Raw genomic sequence first — 16,586 nt, 5'->3', positions numbered from 1 at the left:
ATATGACATCTGGAGTATCACTATTCATCTCAGCCTATCTTTGATCAGATGTTTAAGGTTATAGAAAGGAAGTTTTGAACTATCCGAAAAATATGGATTGGATGGTATGGAAAATTATTAACTCTGAAACTAATAAAATATTGTCCGATGATGATATATGTACAGGGGATGGACAAAATATGGAAACACCTGAAAAGTTGTACATTACCTTTATTAATAGCGAGTAGGACCACCTTTGACACACAGAACAGTCTGTAGTTGACGGAGAATGCAGAAATAGAAGTCGCGTATGGTTGTCAAAGGGATACCAATCTTCCGCCAAAGGAGCTGCATGTTATTGTAGAGACGACGGTGGGGGGGGGGGGGATTGCGGGCTCGGACCTTGGCTTCCAAAAGTAACCACAAGAGTTCAATGATATTGAAGTCTGGCGATTGTGAAGGCTATGGCAAATATGACACTTCATCTTCGTGCTCATCAAACCAGCCCTGGACGATGTGAGCTGTATGAACAGGAGCTTGTCATCTTGAAACACGGCATTAACATCTAGGAACAAAGTTGCGCCATGGTATGCAACTAGTCACTCAAAATTGTTACGTAGTCCTTGGCAGTGACATGTCCATGCAGGGTGATGATGTCTCTGGCGGAATACCAGGATATGGCTGTCCAAATCATCACTGCATCACCGCCGTGCTTCACTCTTGATAACAGACAGTCTGTATCGTACGCTTGTGCAGGGGTTCACACGTAACCTCGGCTAGTAGTTGGAAACAATGTAAAGGAAGATTCATTCGACCTCATGACAGTCTTCCAGTGCTCCATTGTCCAGTTTTTATGGGAGTTGCATCACTATCTCCGTATAGCAGGGTGGTCAATAGTCACGAGTGGTTTGGGAAATGCAGGTCTGCCATAAATACCCTGTTTATGGAGTTCTCTTTTGACTGTTTTGACGCTAACAGGGTTTGTAAGCACTGTATTCAGCTCAGCTCAGCTGTGACTTTTGGTGCCTTGGTGATTTTCTGCTTGGTCACAATCGTCACAATCGTGTCGCTATCACGCAAGACACACTTGGCTCCACGCTGGTGATTCGCTGATGCGGTTTTCCCGAAATAATCTGAGGCAGTCATGATCTTCGAGACTATTTCCGTTATTTTCGTCATGGAAGTTCCCACCATACACGCACCCACAATTCGCCCTCTTTGAAACTTTGTCAGCTCAGGCATGATTCCACGATAAGCTGCACGGACCGGTCACTGAATTGTAACTGATTCATCTGTTCGATTGCCCAGGTTGTATACCTCACAGGATGTGCCGATGACCACAGTGACACCTAACATTCAGACGCAAATCGTGTTTGAAGTGGCTGCCTCTTTTGTACCAAGTGTTTCCACATTTTTGTCCATCTCCTATATGAGTCCATAGATCACATTAAACTGAGCAGAATGGTGTGCTTGAGGATGAACTCTGATGCTTAGGTTTTGAGAAAATCGAGAGAAAAAAATATGTCGATCGTTGTCAGTCTGATGCATTTGATAGTTTTTATTCTCCTGGAGTAGGTTCTTTTTTATTTATGCTTTGCATATGAGAAATGTAGGCTATTAACTAGCAGATTGTGTCTATTATTGTTTGATTTCTTTTAACAGTGATGCACAGACTACTTGTAGAAACGATAGAATTAGAACAAACTTTTATAAAAGCTAGATGTTTACATCGTACTTAATTTGTTTTGTCTTTGTTCTACTTTTCTAGACGGTTATACACGAGACCGCTCCAACTCCTTCAATTCAGACTACTCCATGGACGATATCCTGGCCAATGAATCAGGTACCTTGTTCTCAGATCCGGAAAGTGAATGGAATCCGCCGAGCCCAGACCCGACGCCCACTAAATCCATAGAAAAACAATTGTGCTCCGACTCCCGACCGGAATCGGATCAGAGATCGCAACCAGTTAGTGACACAAAAGCATCCCTACCGAGGAGACCATCGTATGTCATAATGGATACGTGAAACTAGTTTTTTGTGTAATTCCTTATTTTTATATGTAATGTGTATAGAAGTCTTCCCAATATTTTTGTACATACTGAATATACATATAAGAAACTTATGTATATTATTTTTAATACTGCGTGTTCTTTCTCGTTTAATTAGAGAGTTGTGAGTATTATATTTATGCGATAGGTGAAGCGCGAGAGGTATTATTACTCTTCAGTATATATGTGTGTGCATGTATGAACGTGTTTTTGTGAATAAATATTCAAAGACTGATAATAAGCAATCCAACAATGCAATCAGAATATGTTTATACTTCTTAGTGTAACTTAGCTCTTTTTTAGATTTCACTTGTGTTAATATATATAAGCATGGTTCTCAACCTTTGATGTATTCATGTGGAACATTCCATTGTGGTAAGTAAGCATTTTTAAGCTTCATTTGACTGCTAAGCTCAAATAAAATAATTCTCTAATAGTGAAAAGAATTCCGTAATGTTTGTTCAATTGTAACTGTTATTTTTTTTAATCAATAAATAATATCTGTGTTATACAATAAATACAGAGGCAAGAAGTTACGTTACACTAATAAATTTTGTATATTCGAGTTACGATTCCGAAGTCAGTAAGTAAGAAATAAATGAATTTGGTTAGGTTTTCATATTGCTTGTACGCGTTATATTGGATTTTTGACTAATACTTCGAATTTTATTAGCATTAGATATCATAACTGCATATTCATAATTTGAGAGGTTATTGGTAGCTGATCTTCCTTTTTTTAAAAAAATTAAACTTTTCATTTCTTAAGCAATATAATAGTTTTGGAAAATATTAGTTTATTGATTCTATTCCAATTGATATTCATAAAATTCAAATAACATAGTCTGCTACACACTTTTGAGTTTTTTCGTACATATTTCACATTCACCTAGTAATGTGTCACAAGTATATTTTTTTATATTATACTTGAAAATATTAGAACTTATTAATCAAATATTCACTGATCTTTTGTTACATAATTAATGTGTGTTGAATATTAGTAAGTTTACTGTCTTATTTTAGTGAATTCCAACATTTGAGAATCATGCTTTATATCTTAAGGGTCTGTCTTTTCCTCAATTTCCTTTGGGTCACTGCATGTCAAATATTGGTCACATATACTGCTGAGAAGTTTAATTATCGCTTTTATATGATTGTACGTGGTTTTTTGCTTTGTCTTTCATGGCCCAAGGAAAATGTGTGTTTTTGAATGTAGCTCTGTACAGTACTTTTATATTATTGTAGATGAAAATTCAACATTACTTAATTATATCCTATGTTTGTGCATACTAATTATTGTGTTGTTCGTTTGAAATTCTTAGTTTGTGCATACTATAGCAATTGAACATTTTTTGTTTAGCACATTCCTTGATAGTACAGGACCAATAGAAACAATATTAAATATAGGTTGAAGCTATCACTTCTTATGCCTCCAACCTATACGTAATATTGTTCTTGACTGTACGTTCGTGCTGGACATTTTTATTATTTAGTTAAACAGAATCTAAAATATATAGGTGATAATAACTAATTCGGCACATATTCTTCAGCCGTAGAGTTGCATATAGGCGAGAAAACAGAATTCAACAAGTTGGAAGGGAACAGAAATAAGATTGTTTGTCTATGTAAATTACTAACAATCCCTATCTCGTTATGAACTAACAAAAGAATTTATATGTGATCCTGTTTTCCAGGAGGCCAGAGTTTGGTAATCTAAAAAATGTTCCATGTTCTTGAATATTCCAAATAAATTTTATGATTTTGATTGTATTGTAATATCAACTAAATACTATAATTTTATAAGTTTGTTTACTGAATACATAATTTTTTATTGTGTAAAACTGTAATTAATTAGTTATTTTTTTTTATCAATTCCACATTCACAACTGCTTCCTTCAAGTCCTTTAGAAGTTTTACATATACAGTGTATTTGGCCAAAATTGTGATTTACATTAAACAATATACAAAGAAATTATCATTTTTCGGTGCTTTTCACGATTTTATCCTATTAAAAAATATTACAACGCAATAGCGGTTGGAAACCATATATTATATATTGAAAGAATATGTATATATTTTATGGTTTAAAAAAAATCAGTTTATACCTTATGTACTAATGAAAGGAGAAAACAACCGTTTTTTTATATAGGTGCAAATTTTATCTCACACATAGAGTGAAAAAGTGACTGACTGGACGGGGACTCGAACCCGGAACCTTCGGCCTACCGTGCTGATGCGTTAACCACTACGCGTTAACCGATACATAGTGGCTAACGCATCGGTATGGTATGCCGGAAGTTCCGGGTTCGAGTTCCGGTTCAGTCAGTCACTTTTTCACTCTTTGTGTGTTATAGTTTACACCTTATCTAGCTGGTAATACAGCATAAATGTGGATATTTAAAATAAAGAAAATAGTCTAAAATTTGAAAGAAAAGGTGTAACACACCATGTCGTTAAGACATTTTTAACTGTAAAACATTAGTACTCCATATTTACTTATTTACTTCATTTCACTTGTATTTACGAAGTGTAGATACTGTGCAATAAATAAATAACATTTCACAGTTAAGAATATAAATAAAGTTGAAATACTTGTATTATTTGAATATACACTCTAAAAACGGACAAGTGTTCATTTAGTGAGAAAGGAAACTTAAAATCGTTATATATGTATCTACAAATATATTAACAATTGAATACTTATTAATTTTATTATGAATTTTGAATGATTATTGTGCATATTCTTGTAATGAAACTAAAACTCGTGTACAAAGTCATGATTTTTAAGAATAATGTACTACACCCTTGGTTTTTTCATTTGTTTGGTAAAAATTTATTGAATAGGACACGTGGTGAAATATATTTAAGAACTGAATCTGCACAAAAGCTTAGTACGAGGCGAAATTATGTTTCACTTTTACTTACGATACACAGTATATTATGGTACACATAGTGAACGTTAAGGTTATGGAAATAAGATATGAAGAATTAGCCTTGTACGAAGTTTTACAGTGCGATGAACGAAGCACCATAAGATCATTCTTTAAATACTTTTTCTCATTTGTGGAAAAAAAGTTATCTAAAATTTATAGAAATTTTACTTTTTCTAAACTTTGGGAGTAAACTTTGTAAATGATTATATATATTTAAAAGTTGTTTCTAAGTGAAATTAGCACAGAGCTACATATCCTTTTCATAGTCTTTCAGTGTTTGTTAAAAAAAATAATTTGCTTCTGTATATAATATGTCTGCTCTCTACAGTTGTAATGTACATAGTTGTAATATATATTTGTTACTACAATGAAACCAATCAGTCTTGTTATTTTGTCCCAGATTTTGGTTTCTGTTGTTTCTGATTATAGTGGGAAGTCGGAGCGGTATTTATGAATAAAACTTGGTAAACTTACCAGCATGCCTGAATTTAGTGTTGGCAGATTGGAAGGAGAGCGAAAGAATGTGTGTGTGTGGCCACTTTACCACTTTAAAAATACAGGATGCACCATTTAAGTCTGAAATCATAGGGATAGTGACAAAGTGACAGTTCTACATGACCGCCCTTGACTTTTACACGGAAGGCGTTCTCTACAGTCTCTGGTGTAACGACGAAAGATCTCTCGAGTGATTTCTGTGCAGCATGATACACGTTCCCTGGATTCAAAAAGGCTTTTGGCTGATTATACATATTCCCAGTGGCGTATTTAGGATTTTGTTTCGGGAAGAAGGCTATGGACAACACGGGGAAGTGGGAGGGGGCATTGCCCTCCTGAGCTAAAGTTATGGCGTCCGACAAAATATATTCAATCAGTTTTTGTTTTGTTTCACTATGAATATTGTTATAATTTCATTTGTAATTCGTACTTCGTTTGAATTTCATAGTTTTATTAATGATTGCGAGAAATGCATGAGAATCAAGTATAATTACCAATATATATATGAATCTGTTAGAGTATATATTGGTTCTTAAATATAATCGTTATTTTTCCCAGTTCGCTAATATAATGCCTATAGGATATCACGTACAATGGAATTCACAACATAATCAATCACTTACTACTTCGAAATAATACACAGTGATTTTAGACAGCAACGGCTTTCATTATCTATATTCTCTCTTAGTATCACAATCAATCAACAACTACTGGTTGTCATAGCAACCCTGAAAAACGACGAATCTGTTATTACAATAACAACGGTTAAAAAAAAATCATATATTATCAACATATTTTTTTCTTTATATCTTTCTCTTCTTCGTCACCACAGTCTATGCACTTTTAAGCAACACCTTTTGCCCACAATAATTAAAATTAAAAAAAAAAAAAAAAAAAAATGGACGTGTTACAAATATACAATATCGTTGTATACTGACGACGGCCGACTTGAATCACAACTAACAACAGTCGAAAGTATGATAGGAGAAACGAAAGAAAGTAACAACTAAGAAAAAGAAACAGAAGAGTAGAATGGACGAAAGAAAGAAAAAACTCAGTTCTTACATGGGATGAAATTTGACACACTATTATTTCTGAACAAAGAACAGAAGAAAATGGAAAGTGAATGAAATTCTTAGAAATGGTAAGAAGGATTATTGTCGTATGCGGAATGAAAAAAAAAAAATTGTTTCGCGGGGGAAGGGTTGAACCCGATACCCCCTAAATACGCCACTGCATATGCCTTTCGAATCAAAAGCAGTAAAATCGACCAATCCAATACCACAACCCTATTTCACAATAGTGTAGTCTCGTAGAATTTATGACAGCAAAATTATCATAATTTTATATATAACGATACCTCAATTTACGGGTGTATCGTCTCGGTAAGAATCCAAGTTACGAGTGAAATACAGGGAGTATCAAAAGTCTGGGGCCATATGCAAATTTTGTTATTAGTAGTGATACAAAAAAAAATTGAAAGAGAGGAAAATTATTAGAAATACGTAGTTTTCATTCTAAAATAGAATTTTTCAAATCGCACTAGTAGTTCTGGCTCTACACTTGTAAGCCCAATGTTAAATGCAAATACCAGTTTCCAGTTCAGCGGGCTGAACGGAACATAAGGACATGTAAAAGTGATACGGGAACGTACACATTCGTACGTGAAGGACTTACGAGTACCTTGAATCCATTTCCTAACATTGCTATATTGTTGGTATGTTGAGGTCCCAAGAGAACAGCCTCCTGAACTGGCAACCATTGGCGTAATTAGGACATTTTCGTAGGGGGGGAGGGGGGGCGTGGTCCATTAGTTCTGAAAATTGGAAGTATCTTTTAGAAGGCCTTGTTATGATATATATAATTTCCTTCTGAGTCCCCCGCACCTCGCACTTAGTATCACCTCAAGTTATTTAGTTCACCTAACACAATACTGTCATGTAACAGTTCAGTGAAAATCTATTACATCAGAAATTTGCTTAAAATTGTATATTTCCTATATTCTGTTGCTACTAAATAACTACCTAAAATCTACTCTAATTATGAAAACTGATAATTTTGTACGAGTAATCCTGTTTTACTCGTGCAATTCTGAGCGAAAGTACATTATTCGTAAATGCTAACTGCCATGTTCTCAGTTTACTCTTACATCTAATAAAAACACAAATAAACATACAAGGAATGATATAATTTAAAATTATGACTTCTTAAAAATCAGTCATGGGCTAATATTTATTCGTTTCTATATTTAAAGTAAAGTTTAAAATCTTTTCATTTTTCGTTTACTAGTGTTGCAGCTTTATTACACAAACCGAAAAGCATTTTTAACTAAAAGAAAAAAAAAAAAAAAAAAAAACCTAATGATACGTATAAGTACGGAATCAGAGAAATATAGTTGGCTAACTTCCCGTATACCTTCAATATTAAACAAATAGAAGAGAAGCAAGTCAACAATACAGGAGAAGACGACTTGTAGATGGACTTGAGGGACTCGTTTTGCTATAAAACCTATTTGTTTTCCATTATCTTTTCAATGAAATATTAAATCACACACCTTACTATTTAAAATTTTCGGGAGGACCTATGATAAGTGGCCCTGACGGACAAGCAGAAGTGATTGTAAAATTTGAAACAAGATTTAACCAGCAGAATTGAAATGAAATTTTTGAGTTTCACGTCCCACGGTTATGCCGGTTAGGCTAAAGGAGATTGTGATGATGAGATGAATGAAATAGTGGAATGAAGAAAGTGGGAGGAAACGGGAGAACCCCGAGAAAACCCACGCACACGGTGTTTGTCCACCACAAAGTTTACTTGGCGGGAGCAGGGTTTGAACCCGAGACCCCAAGCACCAGAGGTGAACGCTCTACCACTGAGCCACCGCGGACCCCAACCAGCAGAATTAATTGATAATAATGATCGCAATATTTTAAAAGAGAAAGAAAGCGATTAAATGGTATAACAAGAATTTTTATTTTAAATCATTAAATCAGATTTTATAAGCAATATATTCAACGTTTTGCAGCATATGTAAGTCAACTCTTGTAATATTCCTGAATTACATATGAGCTTCTTAGCGTGCTGTTTTAGTTGCAACGTTAGTATCAACCGTCGGGAAATGTGTAGCAATCATTGTATACAAGAATTAATACATATTTTGTTCTTTGTCGTGAATTCCTATTGAGAATATGTAAAATTCTACCGTTGTGGTTTTCCTTAAGACTCGCCATTGGACAGGTGGGTCACAAAGTTCCCTTTGGAACCTGTACTCTTGTGCTCAAATGGTATTTGGATAACAATAACAGGTGAACATAAAATTTCAATGATCAGTTAGATTTAACATTATGTGTAATATGTTACACTACTTTCCGTTAATATTGTGTGCTTTGAATTAGAATGAGAACACCATCCTACCTTTATACTCTATTTATAAATGGCTAGCATTCTTGTGTTCACTGCTGGTCGGAGTTTTGATTTCAATTCAAGTTACAGGTTAATGTACTATATTGTTGTTAAAAAGAAATGAAAACCGACTATTTGAAAAAATGAAATGAAATTTTTGAGTTTTACGTCCCACGTTTTTGCCGGTTAGGCTAAAGAAGACGGTGATGATGAGAGATAAATGAAATGGTGGAATGAAGAAAGTGGGAGAACCCCGAGAAAACCTATGCACACGGTGTTTGTCCACCACAAAGTTCACTTGGCGGGAGCAGGGTTTGAACCCGGAACTCCAAGCACGAGAGGTGAACGCTCTACCACCGAGCCACCGCGGCCCCCACCGACTATTTGAATAGGCTTGCAATTTACGATTTCAGTCTCGTTTGAGGACGATATACACTTCGTTCCTATTTTATTTAAATTACTGAAACTGGTTCCGTTTTACCCCCGTGATGCGATATGGCAATGGGAAACAACGCCCAGAAAACCAACTGTAAATATCTACTCATTTGCCTTGTTCATTTACTAGTAATATCTAATTCCTTAACTAGTAAATGTACAAGATAACAAATGAAAAACATTATTTTTTATGTTTTTATGTTGTTAGGAAAGTACGTAAACACAATTCACGAAAAACAATTAAAAAAATAATTCGGGATAATATGGGTTAATGCGTAATGTAGTTTGAGGTCATTTTTTTAATCCCCTAAATTTTAGGGTCGATAGAAGGTTGGAAAACATCGTGCTAAATGGATAGTTTAGAGTTTAGCGTCCTTTCCAGCACCGAGGCTATATTAAACATGGGACTACAATTTAACGTGGAAGCTGATACACATGAACTCCACTGGAAATTGGAGAAATACATGTTACTTGTCAATTATTTGAGAAGAATGTTCAAACTTGCATTGTACTACTTGTATTTTAACTTTAAACTTTCTTAAAATCTAACTGATCATTGAAATTAATAAATGTTAACCAGAAGGAACCCACTTTTGAGCTTAACAGTGTTCTAGATTTTTCGCTTTGTAAATTGATTAGTGTCTACCGTTTTGGTGTTGTTGATATCTTGCAGTGGAGCCAAATGAAGTGTGACTACTATGAAACATTATAATTTAATTCATGGGGCAAGTTTGTCTTGTACTCATCTACGCAGCCACGTGATGACAGCACTCTTTCGGAGTTTTCTTTTCTTTAACAACCCACGATTATGCTCTGGGGCAACAGGAGACTGATAATAAGATGGACGATCTCCATGCCGTAAACGTCGCCAACACCTAGTGACTCACTGGCGGGTAAATGTCGATCGTCGCTATAGCAACGCGTCGAAGGACTGCCACTAGTGTGCCACTGGCGGCAGGGCTTCGTTGAATCGAAAGAGATATCTAGAGTCGGAGTATTGAAGTTACCACCGCGTAGCAGCGAGGACTTAATTTTGGTCCATCGCTTCTTCGATTCGTCGCGGAGAATGGCGAAGGGACCAAGACGAACTATCGCCACTCATGTGCATGCGGTTATTGTTATATATTATTTTCCTAACGAATTGTTCCTAAAGTGAGCTACGGGAGTCAAGAATAACCCCTGCCTCTACACCATGCAGTAAAAAATCTTGAGTGTGTATAATTGTATGAATTTAGATGACAACTGTAGCCGATATGGGAGAACCATGAAATAAAGCAAATAGACGCGCGTCATTTTGTTATAAAATTACATGGCGAACGGATTTTATCTAATCTCAAACGGTTATCGTCGAATATATACGGTTACAGGAGCACTGTGATTAGCTAAATTAGAAATACCTCAACGATTTATGTCTCTACAAGCGACGTTTCCTCCATCGCCTCCCTGGCCAAGTCGGAAGAGCACGCGCCTAGTCATTCGAAGGTTGGTGGTTCGCGCCTACCCTGGGGCACGTATTTTTTAAAGTGTTTTTTAAAAGACTCCCCTTAATGTAACAAATTACGCATATAGGCGATTTAACATATTTTTGGGGAGTAATTTTGTTGTTCATTGGCGTTTCCTCGCGTCTCTGCCACTGGTGGTATAATTTTCTAAACGGAAGTGGAGCTACAGCGGATCGTCGCTGCGGGGCCGCCAATTTTTGGCGAGATATCTCTAGTTGCCCATCGGTGGTCTTCCGACGCCTACGGCATGGAGATAATAGGAGGAAGCAAGTGTGTCCTGAGAAAACTCACTCATTCGGTGTGTCCACTACAAAACCTACTTGGCGGGAGGTGGAAATGAACCAGGGAGCTTGTGTGCCAGAGGTGAACACTCTACCACTGAACCTACGCGACATAATCGTTGGACGTGTTCTTAGATTAAAAGCAGATTGGTGGTAGGAATCGACCTTCTTAGTTTATTTTTTTTTTTAATTATGCAATTTAACAGGCTTGATTTGGCCACACAGCGTACTAATACTTTAAAATATAGTGAAATGTATTTGTTAGTGACCTCAATATTTCAAGAGAATGTTTTACATCATTTAACTTAAACATTTATTACGAGTTACGTCCAATGCACAGCTACTTCCCCATCTTGCTACTAGATTTGTGCATATCGTGATCAGTAGCGGTTCTTGTCGGGGGCTTTCCGCCAGTTTTTTGAATGATAATGATTTCAGCTATAATTTATATATTTTTGAAAGTTTATAGTAAAGTCATGGCATACCTATTATAGTCTGGGCTCTGCCTGCACACCCAACCCGTTTTTATCTTCTAGATCCGTCAATGATTGTGATGAGTTCGGTTTTCGGTTACAGTAACTGTTCACCTTTCAAAAAAAGTTTCTGAACAACACCGCAGATGCAATATTTTGTAATTGCTGCTTGCAAGAAAAATCATAAGATATTTATGATATTTAGGATGCATTCTTTCTGCTATAAAAGCAAATTTAAAAATTATATACGAAATATGCTTTTCATATTTGTCAATTAATGTACATAACTACGTGTATACTGATACAAATTTAGATAAGAACTTGTCAGATTACATTTCCAGAAGGAATTTCTATATATTTTTTATTACAAACTATTACCCTTTCGCTCCTTTAGTTGCATTTGGGGAACAGCTTTTTCTGTTGATATATCTCGCGGAACTTAGATATTATCAAAGTGAACTCTTTAAAAGAAAGAAAAATCTGTTAACATAAAAAAAAAAAAAAGCTGGAAAGGAATGTCCAGTCCAGAGACAGTACAAGAAAAAAATAAACATATCTGATCTTTCTGCACTACATCTAACACTGAGATGCAAAGCAGACAAAAACAATCCGCCAGTTACTATGATAACCCATGATGTCACGTACGAAGACCGATGACAACGCCATCAACTCACGACGATACATGATCCCGTCCATTAAGAGTGTTGACTGGTTCTTTCGCTGTGCAAACGATTCAAACTGATTTCAATAGTGCATATAGGAAGTTGCTCGTCTGTATGTATTCTAGTCTGTGGACCTACCTATCAGTAGAATTATCGTTTCAGATTTCCATTAGTATTTACTGTTCACAATAGATGGCAGCATATTCGGCTCAGCAACATGTGGTAAAATGTATAAGTATACTTAAAGTGTACTAAACCATTTTTAAGTAATTTGTTTCAAGTAACACAATTTGTTAGAATGTATGCTTATAATACATATTCGTAAATGTATCTAAATGTGGTAGGAAGTATCACCAAAAACAATTTAATAACTGAAACTAGCCAAGAAGTTAGTGTCGCTGCGCACGCCAGCCTTTACCGTTAGAATATTTCAGATATATAGCGAATACCTCTTCCAATATCATTATCATGGCAGATACTAATATCCATAGTCGGAGTACTCGAGAAAAAGATGAATTTCAGCAGTATATAACTGACCACTTTCAGCTCTATATTCATGTTCTTCCTAAAGCCCGTTATAGACGAACAAATATTCCATCATAGATTGCATCAAATATTTCATCAAAGTGGAATTTGAACATGTATGATACCAAGTTGTATACAACTTTTGCGTTGGTTACAACATTTGATACAACTGCTCTAAATTAGAACTTGTTCTATTTCTATCCAACATTGTATCAAAGAAAACAAACGAAAATCGCTATGCGGTGGCACTAAAATCGAGTATGTGGACACGGAAAGCAGTTGACATTCGTTTGATGCATACTAGCAGTAATCTGTTTTGTATAACTATAAAACTAAAGAATATTAGGGCTAAGTACCACAGGCGACTTCCCAAAATTAGCGTAGATTGAGAATATTCCATGATTTTTTTTTTTAAAAAAAAGTAAATATTTTCTTGCACTTTTCTTGATTTAAATGATTTCTTAAGACGTTCTGGCATGTTATTAATTTGGCGCATGCTCAGATTATTGCGCACAGATTGACAATATGCCTGTATATGATGTGTCTGGAATGATCATGTGCTATCTTATTATATGTAGTTATTTCTTCACGAAATTAATTTGTAATGCCTTAAAAATTGTTTCTCAGGGTAGGAGTTGCATTCATGAGTGCAGATTCACTTTACTAGGACTTCCTTTACGGGTCTTCACTTCAGCGAAGGTAAACTATCGTTAATTTATAGTTTTTCTGTAATATCTTCAAAACTAATAAAAATGTTCGAAAAGCAGAAACGTAGTGAACTAGACAATACAATTCTGCATGTGATACTTTTACTACAATTCGCCCATCTGCTTTTCGTATGCCGCTATTTACAGAACAAGCAAAATCTGTTAAATCCATCTACAGTTGCAAATCGAACGCAGATAGATGAGTTGTGATAACGGTATAACACGTAAAATCGTATTGTTTAATTCACTACGTTTCTGCTTTTCGGATATTTTTATTTCTTTTGAGGATATTACAGAAAAACTCTAAAATTAGCGGTAGTTTAATTACGCAGTAGTGTAGACCTTTAAGGTATAAATACGCATCGAACGAATATCATTTAAAAAGAGACTGCAGGAAAAGCAATTTACGATAGGTAGCCACTAAAGGCGAGGATGATATTTAACCGATTCAGGGCAGGAGCACAGCATGGGACCCACAAGTTAGCACAGGGTTTTGTTCGCAAGAGGCAGAGGCATCAATGACTGAAGGAGAGAGCCAGAATGAGGATAGTGCGAAAAACACTTGGTGTTGCATAAAATTAAAATAGGTTAGAGTGCGTATTATTTTCGCATTTCTAAATATAAATTAGTAGTTTTCTACACTGAAAAATTCCTCCGGAATTTAATATCCTACAGAACTCTCTTTAATATGTACTCTCTCATTTTAACTGTAAAACCTACCATTTGGTAACTCTTTAGTAATGGGGGGCCAACACTAACGAAGACAGAAAACAACGTGCCCTGCGAGACTCTAACCCGCCTTCACTCGCTAACGCTCGCTCCGCAAAACTGTGTGAATTAAATGGTATTAACCGAATGTCAATAGAAAATCGCAAAAAAGTCAATTAAAAACCTGACCCCCCCAAAGCTAAACAATAGCCTAACATTTTTATGACGGACTATTTATTCTTAATCAGTGCCCCAAAGTTACAAAAGTCACTCGAAAATTAACTGAATTAGACGAAATTTAAGCATCGGACCAATACATAGAATATAGATTGTATTTATTGAACAAGAAAGGAACCATGAAAATAATATTTATTTGGGAATAGCAATAAAGGAGGGAAATGAGTCAGAAGTAACTGTGAATAGTCATTCCATTCATTTCTACAAACTTATTCATTATAGTTACACCAGCAGGTACCACCATAAAACTCACATATACGTTAATGTAACCTAACAAATGAATCAAGAAATATAAACAATTGAGCAATGATATTCACCTTTATATTTTATCGTTTATAATGGGTGCGAAAATTTTACCCAATTTATTTGACCAAATTACCGTCAAAGAAAAGTTTGATACAATATTTGATGGAAAAGTTTGACGATGTATAATCGGGTTAAGAACACCAGGCCTGTAAGCCAAACCACTCGAGATTTGTCATTACATCTCTGAATCTCATCAATAAATGCCAGCTCGAGGTGCTCGACTCTATTGGTAGTGATCATCATCCAGTGAAATTAACATTAACACATGAACTTCCAATTCGTCCTGTATTTGCGAGTCGCTCTGTCTTGAGATACGATAAGGCTCATTGGCCTGAATTCCGACAAGAAATTGAGTATACTCTTCATAGTGTAACACCACCTACCAATGACACTGACCTCGCTTCTTGTCTCAATACCATCACTACTACAATACAACAGTTCTCAGCATCACATTCCAATAGATCAAGTACATCCTTATAAGTCGAAATTGCCTCCAACCTACCTTGCACTTGTACAGCGGGGGACACTTCTAAATGGTACACCTTAGCCGTAAATCTCCATATGGCTGTACCATTTAGAAGTGTTTCCCATGCTGTACTGAAAGCGCGACATCTTCGCGACTATTATCGAACGGGAAACCGTGAATCTTTCCAGCACCACTGTCAATGGCAACGAACATAAGTATCTGGATGCATATACACGTAGGAATTGGATTAAAACATGCAACAACTTATCTGAGGAAGCACATCCTTCTCAATATTGGAAGCGTTTCAATCAACTTGCTGGAAAGAACACCAAAACTACCTACCCTCTCATTGACCATGGCATACCTCTCTTTTCGGATCAAAATAAAGGGAACGCCTTTGCTACTCAGTTACAGACAGTATTTACTCCATCTGCCGCTCCCACACGTTCAATATATCTAGCATATCTGCTTTGCAACCTCCCACAGAGCATGTTTCTTTGTTTGTCAGTGATTGACTGTCGGTCACTGACATATGTAGTTCATGCTCCATTGTTCCATTCTGAGAAATTCAGTTACATAAAAGAAACATTTGCTTCCGAAAAAAAATATACATATATTGTAGTTACTCACCCGAAATGTAACGCGAAAAACGTAACACAAACTAGGTACGTTACTTAAAAATTTGTAACGCGTTACCGTTAGTTACTTTGAAAAAATGTAACGCGTTACTAGGTAACGTTACTTAAAAGTAACACGTTACAAGTAACGCGTTACTTGCGTTACGTTACTTCCCAAGACTGACTAAATTCAGCCCTTTTTGTCATTAATCGGCTCCTTGGTACCACGCTGGCATTTTCAGCCCCTTTTGTAAAAATGTTGGTACAATTCTATCCAATTCAGCACCATTTAACAAATATTTGTCAGATTTTCGAAAGTGTCAGTAAGACTTTTCCTACATCTCACGTTACTCACACTGTGTATTGGATTCTTAAAACATGCAGTTGAACACTCATTCTGTGGCGTTACACCACATAACGCTACGAAATGTGTGTGGAAATTTCGTTATTCGAACTATAACCGAAAACAAATGACTCTAGATGAGCGCATCCGCGCCGCGCATGAAGGAGACGAGAAAGAAACAGTGTGGTAGAAAATTTTAGCTTGAAATCTTAAAGAGAGAAGCACATTCTTTCATATATGGCCATAAAATCGTTTCGGTTTATCGGTCACTTTGAAATGGAGGCGCGTTTGGACTTCTTACAATACATACTGAAGATGATAAATGTTTTCCCTTTTAATTTGCGGCCCCTGTTATACTTTCTACGTGCGAGAAAAGTTTCATCTACTTCTACGGTTGTTCGAGATACTCCTATTTGTACGTTTTTAAAAAGAACACTTTCTTGATTTGGACTTTTGGAGGAGGGAGA

The 16,586-nt window shown here is 35.9% G+C and overlaps 1 protein-coding gene across 3 annotated transcripts in view; it reads left to right on the top strand.

Moving 5' to 3' along the window:
- Positions 1-5,439, top strand: part of LOC145670431 (patatin-like phospholipase domain-containing protein 2) — a 45,318-nt gene extending 39,879 nt beyond the window's left edge. For all 3 annotated transcript variants that reach the window (XM_081739100.1, XM_081739101.1, XM_081739102.1), the window contains one exon: positions 1,748-5,439. In XM_081739100.1, the coding sequence (XP_081595226.1) occupies positions 1,748-2,007 (260 nt within the window). In that variant the 3' untranslated portion in view covers positions 2,008-5,439. The remainder of the gene's footprint in view (positions 1-1,747) is intronic.
- The last annotated feature ends 11,147 nt before the right edge of the window (positions 5,440-16,586 follow it).

The sequence above is a fragment of the Thermobia domestica genome, chromosome 14, assembly GCF_964235325.1.
Source record: "Thermobia domestica chromosome 14, izTheDome1.hap1.1, whole genome shotgun sequence".
In the NCBI taxonomy this organism is placed as follows: domain Eukaryota; kingdom Metazoa; phylum Arthropoda; class Insecta; order Zygentoma; family Lepismatidae; genus Thermobia; species Thermobia domestica.
This window is presented reverse-complemented; position numbering and strand designations above follow the sequence as displayed.